General features: G+C 50.0%; 1 protein-coding gene across 1 annotated transcript in view; it reads right to left on the bottom strand.

The window, feature by feature from the left end:
- RAPGEF5 (Rap guanine nucleotide exchange factor 5) overlaps nucleotides 1–22,557 on the bottom strand; it is a 205,712-nt gene extending 183,155 nt beyond the window's left edge. The window contains exon 1 of the mRNA XM_040965145.1: nucleotides 22,306–22,557. Coding sequence (XP_040821079.1) covers nucleotides 22,306–22,557 — 252 coding nt within the window. The remainder of the gene's footprint in view (nucleotides 1–22,305) is intronic.
- Nucleotides 22,558–23,015: the final 458 nt, after the last annotated feature.

Genomic DNA, 23,015 nt, shown 5'->3' with positions numbered 1-23,015 from the left:
ACAGACACAGAAGGTGCCAGCGTCACAGTCCCCATATGGCAGGGTCCTGGGACGGCCCCTTCTGGACATGGTGTCGCTTCTCTTTTACTTGCTTTCCCTCTCCCAGGGGAACATCACACCGGGATTCCAGGCTGTGTGCACCTGTGGCGTCAGATCCACGAGCCGGCCTCTTTCGGAAGCAGGCTGCCAGGGAGAAGTGCTTCCCTGGAGAGCCTCTGTGTAGGACTCTGAATTTTCTCCTGAAATCAAACTGCAAACAGCTGCACCTGTGTTCTTTTTTCCTTAGGTGAAATCAGTTAACAATGTCTTCTCTTTGTTTGGCTCACCCTGACTAATCCGCAACTCAGCTTTTAACAAGAGGCCCCTTTCAAAGTTTGTTACTTTGAATGACAACCTGTCTCTATGAGAGATGGAAAAGTCAACGAAGTACCCTACATTCAAATCAGTCAATGCAACGCGTAGGAATGACAGAGGGAGAGATCTTCTGCCAGCATATGGGGTTTCACGAACAGTATTTGCTCAAAAAAACACTGCATTTCCTCCAACTCTCACTTCCATTCCTCCTTGCCTCCCACCTTGTACTTGGCTACAGAACATTATGTGGCCAGTAAAGTATCACAGGGACCAGGGTTTTGGGACAGCAAATAATGCCACCACCTGCGAGACTGGCATCCCATGTGAGCACCAGCTGGGCATCCTGGCTGCTCAACTTCCAGTCCTGTTCCCTGCTAATGTGCCTGGGATAGCAGTGGAGGATGGCCCAAGTGCTTGGGCCTCTTACCCCACATGGGAGACCCAGATGGAGATCCTGGCTCTTGGCTTCTACTTGGTCCAGCTCTAGCTGTTGAGACCATTTGGAGAATGAATGGATGTATGGAGGATCTCGGTCTTTTACCCTTTCGCTCTCTAACTTTGCCTTTCAAAAACATAACTCTTAAAGACAGTCACTCCTAAAGCAGCCTGGAAGCTATTTTAGAGCTCACCGAACACAAAGCTGAATGAGCTGCTTTCCTTTTTTTCTAAGAGATAAGCCCCCTTGAGAATATGAAGTCTACAGAAGCTTCACACTTCTCTGTCCTCTTGAATCCGATACGGGTGTGGCCCTGGATTTTAATTAAGTGACGGGAGCTCCTAGTTGATCCAGAAACTTTCAAGAAAGGAGGACATCTGAGGACAGAGATGGCAGTGTGCAGGAAACCAAGGATTTCCTTCCGTTGCTCTTACAGATCCCAAGGGTCGTGAACCAGAAGACAATTTGGTTAAAGTGTGGGCAAACTCAGACCCCTCGCCTGTTCAAATCCTAGGTGTGGCTGTAGTAAGGCCTTTTTCTGACCTCTGGTTTCACACTCGCACTGGCTGCACGCTCACACAAATGTCCATAATTAACACTACAAAGGGGATGCCGAAAATGTTTAAGATACTATGTTGCACATTACATACATTCTAACACATATGGCCTACAAGTTAAAACACGGGGTCCCATATTGGGGTGTCTGGGTTTAATTCGGGTTCCAGCTCCTAACTCCAGCTTTCTGCTAAAGCAGACCCTGGGAGGTAGCAGGTGCTGGCTCAGCTGCCCGGGTCCCTGCCGTCCACACTGGAGGCCCGGATTGTTGTTCTTTGCTCCTGGCTTTAGCCCAGTTTATCCCAGACATGTGAGTATTGGGCAGTAACCCAAAGAGCAGGTGCATTTTATTTCAGCCTCTCAAGTTTTAAACATGTCTAAAACCATGGCGGATAGATTCTGAAATTCGAAATGTGCCTGCCGACAAGTTTCCAGGACCACATGAACCTATCCCGAGAGCCCTCCAAGCTGAAGTTCTCTCTGAGGGCATCCCCGAATTAGCAGGCTGCTCCGTTTTCCTGCCTGCTGCGGGTGTCACGTCTTGGTCAACCTCCTGCGGAATGCCAGCATGGTTCTAAATGGCAGAGTGGGAATGTAATTACAAGGGAACAGAGCTCCAGGAGTTAATTGGCCCAAGTGTGTGGGCCCATGTTTTCTTCTAACACATATCCTGAACACGTAGTCCTCCGTCTAAATAGAGCCCCATAAGTGATGGTAAAAAGGGAGCCGCTGCACCTGCAACAAAGCCCACTTGCCTCCTTCCTTAAAGAGCCCTCTCCCCCCTCCCCACATCTCCGCAGGAAGGAGTGCTCACACAGGTTGCCAACAGCTCCCACCCCCATTTCTGATGACTAACCAGACTTCACTCACATTGAGACACTTGGTTGTGCAAGTTTTCCACAAGCGAATTCTGTGATGCAGGGCAGACACAACCTCACATAGCAATCTCACTTCAGTCCTGTGTCGCTGGAACACGACAATGAACGTTTCCATATGATCATGGGCCTCATGACCACCGAGGGACACGAACTGACATTGCCAGCCACCTGCTCTCTGACTGCCCCACCTCTTCCATGTAGGAAGGACCAGCTCAGGGACACAATGGGGAGAGGCCAGCCATAGCCGCTTGCTCTCCATCGCTGGCTTTTCCACCTCCTCGAACCCGGCACCCTCCCAGCAAGGAGTGTGTTTCCTGTGGTTGGCCAGCTCCCACACACACAAACACACAGCTGTAATGAACATGCTCCATGATGCCCTTATCTTGCCTGCCCAGTGACAGACTTTAGTCCGGGAAGTGGTGACACGCACGCTGCTCTACCAGCCTTTTGTACTACCGTTTCAAGAGAATGGCTCCATGGCATCCTGGTCAAATCATCCATGAAAACAAAATTTTCCCTTTGTAAAAGCTACACTGAGTCTACAAAATATTCCAAGGTAAATACTGAAGCCTTGCCACCAGGTTGGGCTGCATGACTGTTCACCTATACACCCAGATGGTATGTGTCAGGAGAGGGAGACAGTGAGTAACCTTGGGTCACATGACAGCATGGTCAATGCATGGCATGTCCTGAGGTTTCCTTCTTCATTTTATTTGTTTTTCAACGATATTTATTTGAAAGACGCAGATTTGGGGGGAAAAGGGAGACAGAGAGACAGACAGCTAGAGGACTTCCATCTGTATGTCACCTTCCCTTCCCCAGTTACCAAAATGATCGCAAAGCCAGGGCTGAGCCAGGCCAAAGCCAGGAGCTAGGAGCTTCTGCTAGGTCTCCCTTACAGAGGCCCAAGGGCTTGGGCCATTCTCTGCTGCTTTCCTAGGCGCAGGAGCAGGGAGCTGGGCTGCAAGCAGACCAGCCAGGACTCTTAACTGATGCACAAATGGGACACCACTGCTGATGGCAGCAACTTCACCTGCTATACCACAAGGCTGATCTTGAATTTTTCCCTTTTTAAGGAAGTTTCTTCATAAACGGACTGTCATCTGGGTTTATCAGAATATCCAAAACTCTAAATGATCTTACTTTAAAGGAAAGCCAAATTAAACAAAAGAATAGGCACATGTCATTTTCTTTGATCCAAACTGAATAAGGAAAAGAACATGCAACATAGAAAAATTTTTCTTTTTTAAACATTAATGTTGCCATTTAACAAAGCTTCCAAAAACCCTCACAGAGCTGGGTGGGCTTATATTATTTCTTTAAAGACTTATTTTTGTCAGAAAGGCAGATTTACAGAGAAAAGAAGGGACAGAAATAAAGATCTTCCATCCACTGGTTCACTATCCAAGTGGTTACAATGGCTGGAACTGAGCTGATCCAAAACCAGGAGCCAGGAAGCTCCTCCTGGTCTCCCACGCAGGTGCAGGGTCCCAAGGCTTTGGGCTATCCTCGACTGCTTTCCCAGGACACAAGCAGGGAGCTGGATGGGAAGTGGAGCTGCCAGGACATAAACTGCGACCCAGATGGAAGCCCAGGACATACAAGGCACCGGGCCTGGGTTTATCTTCTGGAAGTGTTTCCATGTGGCTACTTCTCATTGAAGAAAACTGGCAGCAAGAGGGATGCTAACTTTGATCATGGGAATAGTTTTGAGAGAAACACAGATGACAGAAAGATGTGGCGGCATGAGGTGCTTCCTGTCAAACAGATCTTGACAATAGGATGCTGGACTTCCTACCACTGTCTCAAGCTACAATGTCAGGATACACTTACATAGCACAATGATGGACTTGTGCTGTTGAAGTGGTACACTATCGTAATAATATAGAGCAAATTGGTGACATGGAGAAGGAATGGGGAGGAAGGAAGGAAAAATATCTGAGCCTACAGAAATGTATCATAAAAAATTATAAATGGAGAAAAAAATGCATATCCTGGAAAATGCATTTTATCTTTGTAATTCCACCTCCCACAAACTACCCTGCATGCCCTCTGCTACCCTCAGGGTGACAGAGGAAAACAAAAGGCCAAAAAGTAACAGCCCAAGATCTTCTCAAATCTGTTATTGTTGATGGTGTCTCCCAGGCTAGACTCCCCGGTACAGCAGCCAAGATGCTGCCTAGGCTGCCCCCACCCTGGGTCGGGGGCCTGGTACCAACCCTGCCTCTGCTTCCTGATGCTGCATCCAGGGAAGCAGCAGACAATGCTGCAAGGACTGGGGTCCTTGCCAACCACACAGAAGACCCAGACTCAGTTCCTGGCTCCTGTCTTCAGCTTGGCCCAGCTCTGGCTCTTACAAGTATTTGGAGAATCTCAATATCTCACTTTCTCTCCATCTGTGTCTTTCCCTCTACTTCTCTCTTTTTCCCCACCCCACCTTTCAAATAAGTAAAATAAATGAACTTAAAAAAAAGAAGTATTGTCCCTGAGACAATGTTCCTGGGGGATCTGGGAAGAACTGGAACGAAGCTGTTGAGAAGATGTGTGGGAGAGGGAAGCTGGTGCAGCCAGAGAGGAGGGGGTTGGCATGGAAGGAAAGCCTCTAGCCTGGAGAGTTGTGTGGGCTTCACGGAGCAGCAACTGCCTGCTCACACACACACACATCCACAGGTGTCTGCGCCTTGGAGTGGGGGTGATATCCACGGAGCCCATTGGGTAAGCTGCAAACCATAGGAGTGGCACACGCAGTTCATGCGCCTAGGCTCCTGCGCCCCATAAGCCCAGCCCCATATGACAGTCAACAACGGGCTGTTGTGGAAGGCTGAGGGAAAGAGCTAACTTCAGAACCATTCTCCTGAATGGTTATCATTTGTGCACCAGGCAGCAGTCTCACCATCAACAGGAGACCATTTGTACAGACACAGCCTCAGAGAGCACAGTGTGTTTACAGACGTCAGTAGATGCCTTGCCGGCACTGTTGCAAACAAGCACTGTTTACAAGCATGGATTCAAGCATCATCCCTTACTGTCTTTGGAGGCACACCAAGGTTTTACTAACTTGCCCACGGTCATTCAGCTGGTGAGCAACACAGAACCCTGGCTAGTGGGGACCTCAAGGCCTCTCTCTCCATTCTGTCTCTTTTCTAGGTGATGCTCTTGGATCCTACCCTCTTAAAAGCCTAATCCCGCCAGCCTTCCAAGAACTCTGAGTCCCCATGTCCTCCCACTAATTCTGCAGTTGGTTTCTCTCATGCACAGTCAAGTGCCCTGATCAGCTCTGCCAACAAGTGTATGACTATCAAAGAGATCTTACATCTACTGGCATACTTCCCAAATGGACACTGCAGCCAGGGCAAGGTCAGGCCAGAGCCAGGAAACAGAATTTGAACCTGAGTCTTGTGCAGAGGTGGCAGGGAGCCAAGTTCTTCAGTCATCACCTGCTCTCTCCATGCATGCATGTGAGCAGGCAGCAGGATTGGCAGGGGTGGAGCCAGGAGTCCAGCTGGCACGCCAGTGTGCATTGTGGGCAACCTAAGTGGTGTCTTAACCACTATGCCAAATGCCTCCCCTAGGTGCGGGGATCATGAAGAGGGCAGTCGAGGGGCCCCTGGGGAAGGAGGGGTCCTTAAGCAAACACTTGAGACAGGTGAGTGGGGATGGAGAAAAAGAGGGGTCCAAAGTGAGAAGAAAACCAAGCCAAGGACTAGTGGGAGGTGTGAGCCCATCAGGCACAATGGACAAGAAACGCAGGGGGACGCTGCAGCAGGACAACAGGACAAGAATACAGCTCCATTTGCTTGGAGGAAGATTGTCTCCTCATGTATGGATCATGTAATCTTTGTTTGGCTAACATACCCTCCGCAATCACACAGAACACAGGGAGTCAGCCATGTTCCGAGCAGTGTATGCTTATACCCTCTGCTGCCTGAGCATGTACCTTGAGGGTTAGTCTACGGGGGTTTTGTTCTTCTTGGTCTATAACAGTCAACATAATTCCTGATATCAAAGGGCTGTCAGGAGCATAATTGCTCCAAGTATTTTTAGCATGGCTCCTTTCGAATGACACCTGGGTGCTGCACTGAGCTACTTTTGCGTTGGCAGGCCACTTCTGCTTCTTTCTCGGGTCTCAGACCACGTGAGCAGGTCGCCTTCCCAGGTCAATATCACCACACATTGGCCCAGAGGTCACCCTTCCTGAACTTGGTAAGCAGAGGAACTACACCCCCTCTGTCGCTGCCACACTACAGCTTGCCCCTGGTCCCCAGGCACAGGGATGTGGAGTCCACACTTCTGTGGCCCCATAAGTGCCTTATGCTCAGTGTCAGTGCTGGGCAGGTCCCGTGCTTCAGCACCCAGGCAGCAAACACTGCCCTGTGGGAGTCTCCCTGCACTGGACTTCAAGTACGCAGAGTGACTAGGCGCACTCATTTCTGCCTCAGCTTGGGCAGGGCAACGGCTAGCCTTGCTCCTCTCGTCCACGGCTCCTGAGATGGGGACCCTCTGCAGGGCATTCAATGAGCAAGGGGTCTTGCGTGGACCAATGAGATGTGAGCCAGAAGCACTCTGGGCCAAGCCAGGAAAGCTTGTGAGCCACTGTCTATTCCTTTGTGCATTGAAGCCACTACGGAAGAGCACACTGACGAGGAACTGCCACAAGCCACAAGCCCAACTGCCCCAGGGACACAGGCCTGGGTCAGCACCCGGGGACAGAAGGTCCCTTTTTGAAAGCATGAGATGCACATTGACTGTTTCCTGCTACAAAGACCTTGATGTGTGTGTGTGTGTGTGTGTGTGTGTGTGTGTGTGTGTGTGTGCGCGCGCGCGCGCGCGCGCGCACACGCGCACCTGCAGCAAAACCTAAAAGATTCTAATGGACCAAATGAAGGCAGCTGTTCAACACAGCAGTTAAAAAGGCAACAATGCAACGATGGGTGCAAAGTACAAAAACCAAGCAGAAGAGTCATTCAGCTGCTTTTCTTCTAACAGTCAGTCTGAATTCCCCACAGCTAATTGCTAATTGCTTTGCTAGTGTCTGCGGTTACTGCAGTCAGTTCAGAAGAGAAGTTGGCTTTGACCTTCACAAGTTGGCTTCTTGTCGGAGCCAAACCTCTTAGGAGGCAACTTTTCACCCCTTGTCAGAGTGAGTAGTTTTGAAAACAGATTGTGGTGGTCAGAGCAGGTACATATGACCCTCCTCCCCTGGGGCAGCTGACTTGAAGTGGAGCTAGTTCAGGGCTCTCTAACCACCCCAAGGCAACTTCAGAGGGGCTGGGTTTGGCCAAGGGCTTCTCTGAGAGTTGCATCATTGCAAAGGTGGGGCTTGCCTCCCTCCAATCCTGTCATACCCTACAACACAATTGGAAGGGGAGGGGTGAGAAACAGACAGACACGGAAGCAGTCAATAACAGGGTGAGAAAAGGCATGGAGAGACGGGCCCACCAGAAAAGCCTTGAAGGGGAGAAGCTCAGGTGAGGAAAACAGAAAACTCAGCTGGCAAAACCAAAGATCAACCCAGAGGGCCCTGAGCAAGGCGGGAAGGCAAGGACCCCGTGAGCCCAAGCCAAAGGAGGGGGATGCCAGGAACAGAAAGGGAACCCGAGGCTCTGACCGGAAGCTACAGGATGCTGTGACCCTCTGTCCTGCAAGGTGGCTTCCAGCACAGCCACCTCCAGGAAACCTTCACTGACCAAGGCAGCACCCCTTCCGAGCAGCTCTGGCTTCCAGCGGCTGTCTTCGCTGGCTGCCCAGCCACTCAGCCCCAGTGAAGAAATGGCCAGAACGAGGGTTCCTGTCCTTCCTATCTGTGCCCGCCCTGAGCTGCAGGAGGGCAAAGCCTCAACCCCGTCAGATGCCCACGTTCTCCGATATAAAATGAGAGGAAAACCCAGAAAAAGAGGGGACGCCACCATTCCAGCCAACATTGCCTCATGGAGGGCTTGCTTTCAATCTAAAGAAGAGAAACACTGGGGAATGTAAACTCATGGCTCTGTCTTGCTTCTGAATGCTGCATACATCAGGTCAAGGTGATGTGATGCTGGTATCCAACCTACTATCCCAGGATCACTGATGAAAGCTGTGATCCAACACCAGTGCGAGAGACAAGAACTGATGGGTGTGCACAAACCAGCATGAGTGGGTGTCCTGTCCCCTGGTTAGGTTACTATAGAAGGTGGCCTGGTCCAGGACCAAAACCTTGAGAAACAGTTTTTCTTATGGACACACCCATTGCTGGAGCCCAAGGGCAGAAGAATGGTAAGGGCACTTATTCCATTCAACTCTTTGCTGGTTTGTAGGCCTGGAGCTTGGCAGGTGGCTCAGAACAGGTTCAACACACTAGGACAAAACCGACCAAGCCCAAAGACCACACAAGGATCTTGGAACTTCTGTTACAAGCCAACAACGTTAAGCAAGACTGAACAAAAAGGAGGGGGCCGGGTTAAAAAAAAAAGTCAAAAAATCATAGCAAAGGGATGAGAATCCCTCCAATCAGTATCCCCAGGAACCTGGCCATGTAGGCCCGGCACAGCAATGGTGTCTGTGTCATCCTGCTGTAGTCACAGCTTCCATTCAGTGGTCCAGGAACTTCTCAGCCACACCTCCTTCCCGTCCATGCAGCACCTGCTGCTAGGACCCACCTCTGTTTTCTGTCCAAGAAGAGCCTGTCAGACACGTGAGGACCAGGTGCAGCTGTTGCTCAGGACAGTGACTTTCAGGATAAGGCCAAGGGTGGCCCAGGGCCAAATAACAGAGTGGGGCTGCCTTGAGGAGCAGGTGTACACTGCGAGGTCCCAGTTGCTGTGGTCTCCACAGGGACCAAGAGGAGCAAGAAGAATGGACGGCCATGACCTCTATCCTCCCAACCATTCCTACACTGACCCAAATCAAAGTCAGAGGCTAAGGGGCTGTGGCAGGCCATGGAGAGAAGCATCCAAGTGGCAGCCTTGAACCGAGATGGACAAGAGGACATTGGCTGGACCAACCAGAGAACCAGCACCACTGTGTGTTCCTCCAGGATCCCAATGTCCATCACTTTAACTGCCAATCACTCAGGAGAATCCAGCGAAACAGAGAGACAATGCCGTGAATCCAAGAAGGCTCTCAGAGCCATCGACCTCTGGCTGCATTCAGCCATCTGTGGTGGAAGCAGTGAACCGCCAGCCAGGCAGACCCCTGCACTTGGGAATTCTCTCTCCCAACCTCTGAGGTCACGGAGACAGCGCCACTCAGAGAGGCCAGCAATCAGCATCAACAGTAGCAGCACTAGAACCTGCCACAGATGCAGATTCCCAGGCCACATCCAGGAGCTGCTGAATTAAAGTCTCTACACCTGGGGCCCTGAAGTCCAAGTTCTCATAGGCTCTTCTGGCAGTCTCATGCATGCTACGGTTGAGGAAGCCCCCTCTTACGCCCCCATTCTTTATGGGAGCCTGAGGCAGAGCAGCTCCCAGGTAACTTGTCCAAGACCCTGAGATGGAACAAGTGTGGCCCAACAGTGCAGCCTCACTCCGATACCCTAACCAGGCCCTTCAGCAAAACCCAACTGTTGAGCTGTTGTTCTCTTAGTTCCTCCCAGGAACAGTTGGTTCTTCAGAGGGACTGACCATGCGACCCTTCGGACCTCCACTTCAGCTGATGATGATGGTGAGGATAGTGATGAGGAAGGCAGGGTAATAATGGTAACGATGATGATGACGACGATGACCACAGCAGCAGCTCCTACCACTGAGCCTTCCCCACATCATGGCCAGGCAGCCAGTGCTTCTATTCCCCAGACCGTGTGCTTGCAGCCTACAGAAAAGCTCAGCAATATGCCTTTGAGCATGTAAAAGCAATTCCTTATCCCAGGGCCATGGAGATACATGGCCATACATGATGGTACACTGCACGCACTGAATTCCCTCCTCTTGAAGCTTTAATTTCAGTGAGGATAGTCAGGGTAGACTAGGGAACTGTTCTTAAGGAGTTGTGTGCCAAGGGCAGTGGAAATGCTCTAACAGGTTTGGAAGTCCATGATCAACTCAAAATAGGTAAGGGAAAGCAAATATCCATGCTGGTTTGAGGCTCAGAAATATATAGTGTCATTAACGACAGAAGCAGCGCTGAACCTCTTACCCAGAAGAAGAGAAAGTACTACTCAGAATTCCAACGGACACACGGAGTGACTGTGCTAAGTACTCTACGCCATGACACTTTCCCCAGAATTGCGTTTAAGGCCAAGCCATGTGATCTTCTACAGGCAGGTAAATAGATGCTCCATTTCAAGGGCCCCTCAGCTAAGATCCTACATTCCCTCTCTCCCGCTAAAGATGTTTCCTGAGTATTACAACCCCGTGTTCCCAAGTGTCTATCATACATCCCAATATGTGCTGCAGGTTGAGTGGACCACTGTTCTGACCTCAGTCAGACAAAGGGGCAAGCAAAGAAAGCGGATCCCTAGCCCAGCACTGGGTCCCATGACAGAACACTGCCATTCCAGCAAGAGTGTTCGACTTATCCCAGTTTACACAGTGATCAACAGACAATCTCATGGGAAACTATTCTCTCTACATCACAGCCAAATTCTATGTCAGTAGGTTGAAATGTATTTGTCAGGAGGATTTCTTTGTTACTATAACAAAATATCTGAGTCAAGTCACTGCACAAACAAAGAGGTTTATTTTGGTTCATGATTGCTTCAAGGTCTAGGATTAGGACGGTCCTACTGGCATGGCCTCTGCTGACGATGTTTATGCTGGTAGAATCCTGGGTTGGCATACAGCCTGCCTTGACAACAGAGTCTGCGAGTCTGTGTCTACCAAATCCCAGCACCTCTCAAAGTTTCCCTCCACAGGCAATGACGGATTACGTCGCCACCCTCTAGTGCCATTCATATAAGAAGCTGGGGGGCCCAACCCCTGAGAGTTCAAGAGGACAAACAATAGCCACATCAGTGTCATACCTGCCCTTAATTCGTAATAGTGCCACATGGTCTCCACTGCACATTAAAAGAAAAAATTGAAGATCTATTTATCTCTTAAAAAGCAGAGTTACAGAGAAACAGGCAGAGACACAGAGGATCTTCTATCCATTGGTTCGCTCCCCCAAATAGCTGGAATGACCTGGACTGGGTCAGGTGGAAGTCAGGAGCTGGGCGTGTCTTTTGGGTCTCCCACGTGGGTGGCAAGGGCCCAGACGCTTGGGCCACCATCTGCTGTCTTCCCAAGCTGACTGGCCAGGAGTTGGATCAGAAGTGGAGCAGCCAGGACACAAACCAGGGCTCATATGGAACAGCAGCAACACTTAATCCACTATGCCACAGTGCCAGCCTCTACACATCTCTTTAGAAAAGACTTCAAACCTGTGTATAAATTCACCTCACAATATGATGAGTAAAACCTTTGTGGTGTTCATTACAGTAAACATTTAGAGAGTTTCAACAAGCAGAAGCAATACACTAACAGCAACATTAGCAGGAGAGAGTAAAATAAATTTACAGTGAGCATGGGAGGTATAAGTGTTGGGCAATCCCTAGCATTGGCGCGTACACATCATTACAACTGCAGGTAAATGATTTGCCAAGGTCAAGTTCAACTGAGCAACAAAACCACCTATGGGGCTGGAGTTTAAGTTGCTCAACCAGTTAGAAAAAAAAATACAGGTAGACAAGGAGCTTGAAGGCAAAGGCCCTGGTTGGGAGGACTTTGTAACTTCGGTAAGGGTTGGCTCTGCCTTACCAAGCTGGAGTGCATTCTCTCTTCAGCTAACACAGTGCAGAGAGAGAGAGAACTGGACAAGCAAGAAGTCAACAACCCATGCTCAAAGTAGATAAAACACAGACGAGACCAACTGAGCCACAGAACAAGAGGCATGCCAGCTTACCACACTGATAGCACGAATCCACAGCAAGGCTACATCTACAGTCATTATTAAAGAGTCATTTATTTGTCTATCTATTTATTTGAAAGGCAGAGTACCACAGAGAGGGGACAGAAGGACACACACACATAGAGAGATGAAGAGCTGCAGAGAGACAGAGAGAGAGAGAGAGAGAGAGAGAGAGGGGCCTTTCATCCACTGGCTCCCTCCCTAAATGCCCACAACACCCAGGGTAGGACCAGGCTAAAGTCAGCAGGCAGGAACTTCATGTGGGTGTCCCCCATGAGTGCCAGGAGTCCAAGCACTAGGGCCACACTCTGTTGTCTTTCTGGGTGCGTTGGCAGGAAGCTGGATAAGAAGCAGCAAGAGCCAGCCTTCAAATCAGAACCAGTGTTCCAATATGCAATGCCAGGGTTCCAGGAGGTGGCTTCCCCTGCTGTGTCACAACATGAGTGTCACAACATGAGAGCTTACTGTCATTTTATGGTTCTCCAGTTTTACTTTCTCCAGTCTGTACGGAAAGTCACACTGAATGGTGCACAGGTCGCACACATGCACAAACAGACTTGTTTTCATCTGCCTGCCACCTGACTCTCAAGGCTACTCCTGCTTTCTGCAGGAAATATGTCCATTTATTCTCTCCAGACATTTCCTACAACTCATTACCTAAGCAACATCAGGATTCACATGAACTGACAATACAATCTCAGTGTGCATTTTTCACATTTCCTAATAAACAGAAATTGTGTTTCTATGCACATTTTGAAGCTGTGATTCTGTTGTTTCTATAAACCAGGCAGCTACATTTATAAAACAAAAGCTGGGTAGTCACATTTCTTTCATTCTAAGACACTGATCATTTTAAGATAAACCATCGATGTAATAATAGTTTTATGGGGGTAAAAAATAGCACTGCTTTAAATGTTCACATTAACTATATGATCTCAATTCCCGAGGTGTTCAAATGAAATGGAGAGCAAGAAGAAAAAGGGGGGGTGGGTGGGGAGAGACACATTGATTCTACTTAAGGAAACATTTCAGTATTAGCAAAGAGAAGGTAGCTGGCAGTTTGCTTCATGTGTTGCTAGACTCCCTGGATTCAAATTGTGACCCCTCCATTTCTGGGTTGATCACAGTCAACTTGCTGAGTGAGCCCCTCTGGGCAATGTGACCAGTGTCATATGAGGTTGTTCCTGGGACGAGGCGAGTCCAGTGACGGCTGCTGCACACTCCAAACAATCCACCATGGTAAAAGTCACAGAACCATCTTAGGAAACAATTATCATTTCCACTCGCACCATGTGCTGGGGTCATGGTCTCACGTGCTGGGCAACAACTTCCCACTGGACAACCTGATAAACATATTTTTGTGTAAGGAACTAGTTGGGGGCAAGGGACTTGGGTCATAGGTCCATGCCCTGTTCTGCAGTGCTGTCTTCTGGTTTCTAAAAAGGGCTGGAATCCAAATAAATGTTTTAAAGTTAAGAGCCGTTGGCTTTAGATCATCAGACCTCTATGATGAGGTACATACACCTGATTTCCTTAAAAGACACTGGGCATGCTCTCAGGAATTCTGGTTGGTTACAAGTGGGCTCAGTTACTTTGACAAGGATGCACACTTCTGACTTGCCCCTCTGAAGTCTCTTAAACATCAAGCATGTTAGCTCCAGGAAAATGAATCCTGGGAGGTAGCTGGTATAGCAGTGTACACCTCCCCCTGGCCCCTGCCCAGAGACCAGGCTCCATTTCAGGTTGCAGCTTCCTGCTAATGTGCACCCTGGGAGGCAGCAGGTGATGGTTCAGGACCCGGATGCCTGCTGAGTTCTAGGCCCCTAGCTTGGGCTTCACCAAGTCCTGTCTAGGTTAGGAACCTGGAGAGCAAGCCAGCAGATGGAAGAGCCTTCTCTCTCTGCCTTTCAAAGTAACCAATTAAGAAAGAAAGAAAGGAAGGAAGGAAGGAAGGAAGGAAGGAAGGAAGGAAGGAAGGAAGGAAGGAAGGAAGAAAGAAAGAAAGAAAGAAAGAAAGAAAGAAAGAAAGAAAGAAAGAAAGAAAGAAAGAAAGAAAGAAAGAAAGAAAGAAAGAAAGAAAGAAAGAAAAAAGAAAAGAAGCAGATTACAAGCAACTCATTCTACCTCTTCTTCCAGTTTTTCACCCAGGTCAGGAAAAGAACTAACTTTATAAATCTCTGAGTAACTTTGCATTATGGAGTCAAGCAAACAATGGCAGGTGGCATGAGTCATCCCAAACCTTCGTGTGTCTGTGCAGGGGATGCGCCTGCTGGGAGAAGCCTGGCAGCTGCTCAGTGCAGGCCATAACCGAAGCGTGTGAGTCAGCCATGCCCAGGTCTGGGAGCCATGACTGAAGGCATCAGAAGCAAAATAAACCATGCGTTGCACTGACCTGACACGTTCCAGGCCTCCCACTGTGTCAAATTATTGCTGTGTCAAAGTCTTAAGACAACACAGCACTGTGGGAAGGCCATCGTCCTTGGAGTTGGGTGGACCTGGACTTCATTCTGTCTCTGCTGTGTCCCAGTTGGGCAGTCACAGGAAGGTCACTCACCCCTCCAGGTGGCAATCAGAGAGCTAACAGGGCTCCAATGCGATGAAGACCTACCACAGCGGCTCGCCCTCGAACCACCATCCTGTCTCCAAGCGGTAGCCCAGCTTCCTACCAATGCGCACCCTGGAAGGCAGCTGGTGATGGCTCAGGGACAGGAGCCCCAGCCACCTGCAGGAAGCCATGGATTGAGTTCCTGTCTGCTGGCTTTGGCCTGGCTCAACCCTGGCTATTGTGAGTATTTAAAGGAGTGAATCAAAGGCTAGAAGATGTCTCTTTCAAATAAATATATAAATTTAAACAATAAACAAAATGTGCCACAATAACATCTGTGCCAGTCCATTTTCCATTTCCATGAATAATTTATCACAATGGTAGCTCACCATCAAAAAAGAAGAAAAAAAAAGTCATGGATTTGAACTCTTTGGACTCATAAATACACATAACATCTTGCAAATCTCTTCCAGCTCACATCTCATTGAGAGCATCAGTATTCCTAATAAAGGCTTTTATGCAATAATGAAGCAAAAAAAAAAAACTACTCAGTTATTACCATTGACTTATCTCCTACCTTAGCATCCTCTTTGAGCTACATGTAACCAATGACCACCAAGTCAACAAGTTGCTACAAGTGTGACATGTACCCTACTTCATTACATTACAGTATTTACACATCAGCTAAAATATTCGTGAGCTGGGAGAATATCACTTTGAAATAAAATGAAATCTAACACTGTCTATGAAAGAAAAGGTTTTGTGTGTGTGTATAGCGTTTCATAAGTATGTCTGTGAAAAGCCCATTTACCCAGGGTTAACATCCAGCCTGGGAAGCACAAATTTAAGCTCCCACACATCCATCCATCCATCACTTTCTATATATTGTCCATATTCCTAGGAACCACTGACGCATGCTCTATCCCTTTCAGAGAGAAGAAGGGTCCTCTAAGAGCACAGAGAGGAACTCGGATGAGGACCTAGAGGGAGGACGCACTGGGATCCCAGGCCAGTTTCTCAAGCCACCACCATGGCTCTTTCCCTCCAATCTCATCATGTAACAGTCTTGCGTACAGACAGGGATGGAAAAAAAAAGAAAGGAACTACAGCATCCACTAGCCAGTGAACGCCCTTGCTAAAGTCCACATGAAACCAAGATTGTCTAAACCAAGTCAGGGCTGCTTCTCCTCCCACTACAACTCTGCCCACCACCATCGCCACCCCTCCCTCATTCCATAAAAGCTTACAGTGCCTCCCTGTTACCTGCAGGTCCCCAATTCAACCAGTCATGGAAAAAGGAAAATATCTGTGAAAATAAAAGCTACATTGTTAACAAAAACTTGTTTTTTTTTTTTTTGTTCCTTAATCCCCGGATAGCACAGTGTACCAACTATGTAGTAGCCTTGACACTGTAACAAGTATTATAAAAAGTAAGCAACATATGGCTACAAACAGAGGGAGCGGGGAGGCTCTCTGCAAACACTACATCACTTTATACATGGGACTTGAGCCACCTTGGGGGGTCCTGGGACCATGAGTGACAACTGTGCTTTATGTGTACACAGGATGAACACAGTCTTACAATACCCAGCCCCCAGCTGGCAGCAGTCAGAGGCAAGGAAGTCATGGTTTCTCAAATCCATCCCAAGTCCCTGATGTCTGATCTGATGCTTCTTTCCTGGAAGAGTCTGGGGAAGTCTCCTGGCCTCTAACTCCTACCACCTATCAACTGATCTATTGGTTGATATAGATTCCTAGCTTCTTATATAAAAGACAGAGCAACAAAAAGAGCGAGGGGCAGAGAGAGAGAAATCTCTCATCTTCTGGTTTACTCCTCAAATGCCTGTAATAGCCAGGGCTGACTCAAGCTGAAGCCAGGAACTAGGAAGTCCTACAGAGTTTCCCGCATGGAGGGCAGGGGCTCAAGCTCTTGGTCCATCATCCAACTGCCTATCTGGGCGTATCAGTAGGAAGCAGGACTGGAAGCAGAACAGCCAGGATTTGAAATGTTGCTCACGTATGATGCCAGCATTACAAGCAGTGGCTTCACTGCTGGACCACCATGCTTGCCCTGGTCTTTACCTCCTGACAGGCTCCCAACCACAAAAGGGAGTAAGCCAGTCCATTCACAAATCTTGGGATTGACCATGATCTGGGAGAACAGGTGGGGGATGAAATGCTATTCCTAATTTTCTTGAGTAAATTTTGCTGACCAGTCACCTAGAACCACCGTTCTGCTCCCCCTTCTCCCTGGCCCACACCTACGGGACTAGTCCAGGCCTTGTCTGAGCTCAAATGAAACAAAAGTCTGATTTGGGCACTGTTAGCAGCCTATTCCGACCATGCTTGGTGTGGCAAGGCTGCACCAGCAGGTAATCCATGGCTCTGCTGGTTCAGAGTAAACAGAACCTTTGCCCTTGGCACACCTGAAGCAAAGCAGAATGTTGATTGAGCATGCAGAGCCAGGCTGCTGGATCCCACCCTCCCACCACACACACCCTGTGGCCCCGGAGCAGGACACAACCACATTTCAACTTCCAAATCTGGGGACGACAGATTACCACATCTGACTCACAAGTTCCTCGCGAGGGTTAAATCAGAATAGTTTCAGCACATGCATGGCACATTATTGAGCCCTATGATGTTTTCTATGATGTGCGAGCCACTGCTGTTCAATGCAAAGACCAAGTGCATGGGACGCGCTGTGCCCGTGAAATGCGCCCGTCGTGAGGATAAACAGCATGTCCCCTTGTAGGGACAGCAGCCACAGGAAGAGGGGCTGGTGGGTTACCAGCGATTTGACTCAGGAGAGAAACCCCTGAGAAGGAACTAAGAAATGAAAAGCCTGAACTGGGAGACTAAAAACTGAAACAGTGTAGCCACTCAGAGAAGGTAAAGCTGCAGCAAATGAACAGGGATTTGGGGGGGCTAATTTTTAGAAGGGATGGAGGGAAGGAGAAAAAGAGAGAGAAAGAGGAAAAAAAAGAACCATTGTTCCTTGGAGAAATGGTTTGTGGCAGGAAATAAATAAGGTAAGTTCAGAATGTCTGAATCCCACTCAAGGCCACGGCAGCCACGGAGAAAGTTTGCAGGAGACAAGCACAGGCTGTGCGTCACTGCTGGAGCCAGGGCTGCTGCCCAGCCAGATAAGCTGTCCCTTGAGACACCAGCATCCCTATGTCCTACTGCACACTGCAGTCCTGGCTGTTGCACTTCCAATCCAGCTCTCTGTGTATAGGCCTGGGAAGGCAGCCCAAGACGGTGACCCTGCCATGCACGTGGGAGCCCCAGATAGAGATCCCAGCTTCAGCCTGCCCTGGTCCTGGCTGTCTGAGCCATGTGGAGAATGAACCAGCAGGTGGGAGATCTCGATCTCTCTCGATATCTCTCTCTCTCTCCTTCCCTCCCTCCCTCCCTCCCTCTCTTTTTGTCTCTGTTGCTCTGCATTTTAAATAAATTAGTTATTTTTAAAAGAAAGAGAGAGTGTGTGTGTATATGTGTGTTGGCTGCAAAGCACTGCAACAAATACATAAGAAGCCTACATTCTTACTGAGAGTTTGAAAAGAACTCTTTTCATTGGTTATCAGTGAAAGTCATTAGGGCTCCCTCAACGGTACTCTAAAAATTGAAAAGAGGGGAAAAATTGAGCTATTCCCCTGCCTTTCCTGCACAGGCTGAATTTCAGGACACTCGCCTGTCTTCTGAGGATCAGTTCTTTAAGTACACGATTGGATTTACTAGCTGCGAGTGCAATGGTGACGTGCACTGTCACCAGGCTGCACCCATGAAACAGATCCGGTTCCCACCCAAACTCCCAATTTGGAGCCAGGACTAGCAGGAGAAAGGCACAAAGATTAAGTTTCTCCACCTGGACCCACTACTCAGTCTTAAGAAAGACATCCCCACTTGACACAGCAAATCCCAAAAGGATGCCTGGCTTTGAACCTGATCTTGACCAAGCCTCTATACCTAACTTCTGGAGGAAAGACTGTCTTCCTCTTGCAGACCAGTGCCATGAAAACAGAGTAGAGTGACAGGCACACAAAATAAATTTAAAAGCCTAATAACCAACATAAACACAGAGTTTGTTTAGTTTCCAATTCCAAACATTGCAAGTGAAAAGGCATCTTTGAGAAAATATATATGAGGGATAAGAATCATAATAAGGAATTAGTGCTCCTATTACTAGGTGTGAAAAGGGTGTGAGAGCTTTGTTTCTTCAAAGTGCCTATCAGATCCTGCAAACTGAAGCCACTGTGATTCGACACACTGTTTGCAGATTTCGCTTTAACCATTCCAGACCTCACCAAAAAAAGTAGCAAAGAGAGATGCAGATGAAACAAGACTGCAAAATGTTAGCAACCCTGAAAGCCGGGGGACCCCATTCTCTCATAATCTCTAAATTCACACATTTAAAAAAAAAAAAAAAACAATTCAAGGGTTTGGGTGGAAAAGCCAAGCTGTGCCTGACCTTGCCATTGGTATCTAAGAGGTAGGCAGGGTTCTCCCATAAAGCAAAGGGAGACAGGCTCAATCCGTATGCACACAGAGTTCAACATGATTAAAAGTGACTCAACCGAGGAACCAAGGGACTCTGCTGTATTAACCAAATGACAGCTCAATTTGCCCTAGGAAGAGATGGTCTAGAAATACATTTGGGTTGAGCAACGCAGGTCACGAGTTTCAAGTTTCGCTGTCAGACTGCTCAGACCTGGGGTGGGGTGAGGGAACCCTAAGGCAGTATGGATAAGAAGCACATATATCCCTCCATCAGATCTTGGTCAATACTGGGCCTGGAAAACCCCACCACTGTGTGTGATACAAATAGCTGACTCTTTACCAATGATCCCCATTTCTATTAACTCACTCCTGAGCTCACTCAACATGGTGGAGGTACAGCCCAAGAGACACAATGCCAAGTGCACAAAAGGATCCAAGTCTGAATGTGTCAGCATCACCACCTTAAGCAAGGGAGCTAACTGGACAACTCCAGGTGTTCCCATGTCTCCAGCCAGTCTGGGACATGCCAGGGGGCTTGAAAAGGCTCATGGAATGTATAACTGAAAAATATATTTACTTTGGTGCAAAACCTCTTTGAAATCCAGACAGGTGTTTGTTTTTGCCTCCATAATATACATTGTCATGAATTTTTTTGCACAGCCCCTCATGTTTTACTTACTTTTCTTTTTTTAAGATTTTTTAATTTCTTTCCAAGGCTCTGTTACAGTGCACAGAGGAGAAACAGAGAGGATCTTCCATTTATTGGTTCATTCCTCAAATGACCAAAATGGCTAGAACCGAGCCAGGCAGAGCCAGGAACCTGGAGCTTCTTTCAAGTCTCCCATGTCCGTACAGGGGCCCATGCCCTCAGACCATCTTCCACTGCTTTCCCAGCACATTCACAGGGAGCTGGATCTAAAGTGGAGCAGCTGGGACTCAAACCAGCAACCATACGGGACGCCAGCACTGCAGAAAGTGGGTTTTACCTGCTATGCCACAATACCAACCCCTTTCTTTTCTTTTAACCCTTCCATTATGGAATGCTTGTGCCTCCCCCACTCCCCTGAAGCCCCCATGATGTAGCCCTAACAATGGGCGTTCAGAGACTAGGTCTTCAGAAAGGAGGGCCCAGAGTAGGTACGAAGCTGAGGCCTTCCCAGCTTCAGGAGAGGAAGACTGATGCACTCCCTCCGAGCGCACCAAGGAAAGGCCGTGCCAGACCGTGCAGCCACGCAGCCACCTGTAAGCCAGGAGTGAGGCCCCAGCAGCTACTGCAAAAGCCCATACACCAGTCTGACATTGTCTAGCCTCTGGAGCCGGCTCATCAAGGCCATGCATCTTCAGCCACAGCTGTCTGAGCTGCCACCCGCCCAAGGACAGGAACACAGCTCTGTCACTTTCCTTGATTTCCTTTCTTCCAAGCTCCCTCCTGCCTCTCCACTGTCTCCACTAGGGAAGAAGGACCCCCAATGCACATACAGGATTCCAGGATCAGAAGAAGGGGGCAAAATCACGGACGAGGCTGGGTTTCTAATATTAGAAGCTCTGACACTCTGTCTCCCTGCCAACTCAAACAACCCAAACAACCAGGCAACATGTATGGGAAAGGCCAAAGGAGACCCATTGCATTATCAGAATCAATGGGCACTGAAGCAAGTGCCTGCTGCTGCAAAGTAACTCCACACCAAACCAGAGAAAGACAAGTGCAGACACATCCTAAGGACACATAACGACGCACGCATGCCGCACTGGGCAGCGGGCAAGTTGCACTCCACACAGAGGGGCGCTCCAGATCTTTCTGCACAGAGACCTGGGCCATATATGTCTGTCTTGGGTCACCAGGCAGCCTGCCTGACCTCGGTGTTGTGTGCCACGGCAAAGTAACTGTCAAGGATAACAGGAACCTGACTTGACCTAGTTTCGCCCAGGTTCCTGTGCAGTCTGTGCCTCCCGGAGCTGATGTTAGCTTGGGGACACATGTCCTGGCTTTCTTTACCGACCCTCCCCCTCCTCCTTTCACATCCCCCTGCCCCCCACCACCATGTCACACATTCCATTCCTGAGCTCTCTCCCCTGGCCATCCACTTTGAGAAAGTCCAGAAACAACACACTAAACCTGAGACTGTATTTCTGAGGCGGACCCTGCACAGCCACCCCTAACGGTGGAAAGGGATGCGGTTGGACAGACACAAAGACCTTTCTCCATTCCCAGGAAGCCACAACATTGCCAAGGGCCTGATCCTCAGACTGCCACGAAAACTCCACCAAGGAGATAGCCAAAAATTTTCCTTCTTAAATGATGGTCCTTCAAAATGTTTACAGTCCTTACTGATGAGCAATATTTAAAAATTGAGCAGATCCTTCTTCCCAGGTGCCTTGGGGACCCCTAAGGGGAGCAGGAAAGTGCCTTGGCCCACCCGCTGAGGTCCTGGCCTGGTCTTCTAAGTGATTCAGTGGCAATCATAACCTTTCCTACTTCTGAGCACGCACACACAAGCCTGTCCTGCTGGGGTCACTGAATAAATGCACCAGGGATGCAACAGCACCTTTCCCGCACCAGGAAATCACCTCCCCAAGCACACACACACCCCAGGAAGTCACTGTTCCGGGTCCTGGGGTACACTCTCCTGCAGCAGGGGGCGTCCTGGGGCGTTCAGTGCTAGAGACCTGGAACCCAGGAAATAGAGGCGCGCCCCCGAGGTCACCTAAGTTCTGGGCTTACCGCCCCGGAGCCATCCAGCCCCAACGAATGGAGCTTGCCACCGGATGGCCAAACACAGGCACGCCGCGTCGCCCGCGTCCCACAATCCGAGATCCGAGAGACTGCGCCAGGCAACTGGGCGCCGGCCACCTGCAGCTGCCCTGCCAAGGAGATGGCACGGAAAGGTTCTTACTGCCGGTGAGGCCTGCGTCCTGCAGCCGCAGTTCAGGGTTAGTAACTCAGGTGCATCTGGGACAGGGCAAGCGACGCTTATCGGGACACCCCTGCCCCCCTACCCGCCATCCCTTACACACATCCAAGGAGTCCTATCCAGCCCAGCCCGCCAGCAGGGTGCCCCTTCCGCCGCCGCCCCAACTTCCAATCGCGCAGCCCCGCGGCCCGGACGGGACAGGAGCTCCACGTGTCGCACCGCGCGAGCCCCACTCGGGTCAGGTCGGCCCGGAGCACTCACCCGGCCCCCGGCGGCACTCCGCTTCCTCCGCAACGTAAGCCCGCTCCGCAGCAAGGCAGGCAGGTCCCGGAGCCGCGGCCGCAGAGACGCCGGCGGCTGCTCGCGCTCGGGCTCTGGCTCTGGCTCGCGGGCACCGGGACTGCGGCGCTGGGCGCCCTCGGCCGCCGCTGCTGCTGCCGCTGCCGCTGCCGCCGCCGCGGCCAGGGCCGGGCTCTCACACGGAGGCTGCATCTTCACCGAGCCCACGGCCATCCTGCAGCGCCAGCGGCTCCCTCTCTCCCGGCGCTCGCCTCTTTGGCCGCCTTCGCCAGGCAGCGAGAGGGCGCGACTGCGGCTCCAGCGCGGGGCGCGCTGCCAGTCGCTCGGCCCCGGGGCGCGCGCCGCGGCCCCCGCCCCGCTCTGCGCCCCGCGCCTCCCCCTTCCCGCCCAGGTGCGCCGGCCCCGCCCCGGCCCTCCGCCCCCAGACCTGGTCCCCCCTCGGCCACTCCCACTCCGGAACCCGAGCGCCGGAGGGAGCGCGCGGGAGGGCACCCTGGGCGCTGACTCAGCTACAGGTGTCAGGTTCCCAGGACCCGCACCCACTGCCTGGGTGTCCTCTCCGGCCTCCTTTAGCCCCTCAACGTCTTGACTCCAAGGTCCCCCACTTTTTTTTTTTTTTTTTTTTTTTGCTAAACAAACTTCCAAACAGGTTTAGCGTCCAGCCGCGAGGC

The sequence above is a fragment of the Ochotona curzoniae genome, unplaced genomic scaffold, assembly GCF_017591425.1.
Source record: "Ochotona curzoniae isolate NIBS_2020 unplaced genomic scaffold, NIBS_Ocur_1.0 scaffold_3835, whole genome shotgun sequence".
In the NCBI taxonomy this organism is placed as follows: Eukaryota; Metazoa; Chordata; class Mammalia; order Lagomorpha; family Ochotonidae; genus Ochotona; species Ochotona curzoniae.
This window is presented reverse-complemented; position numbering and strand designations above follow the sequence as displayed.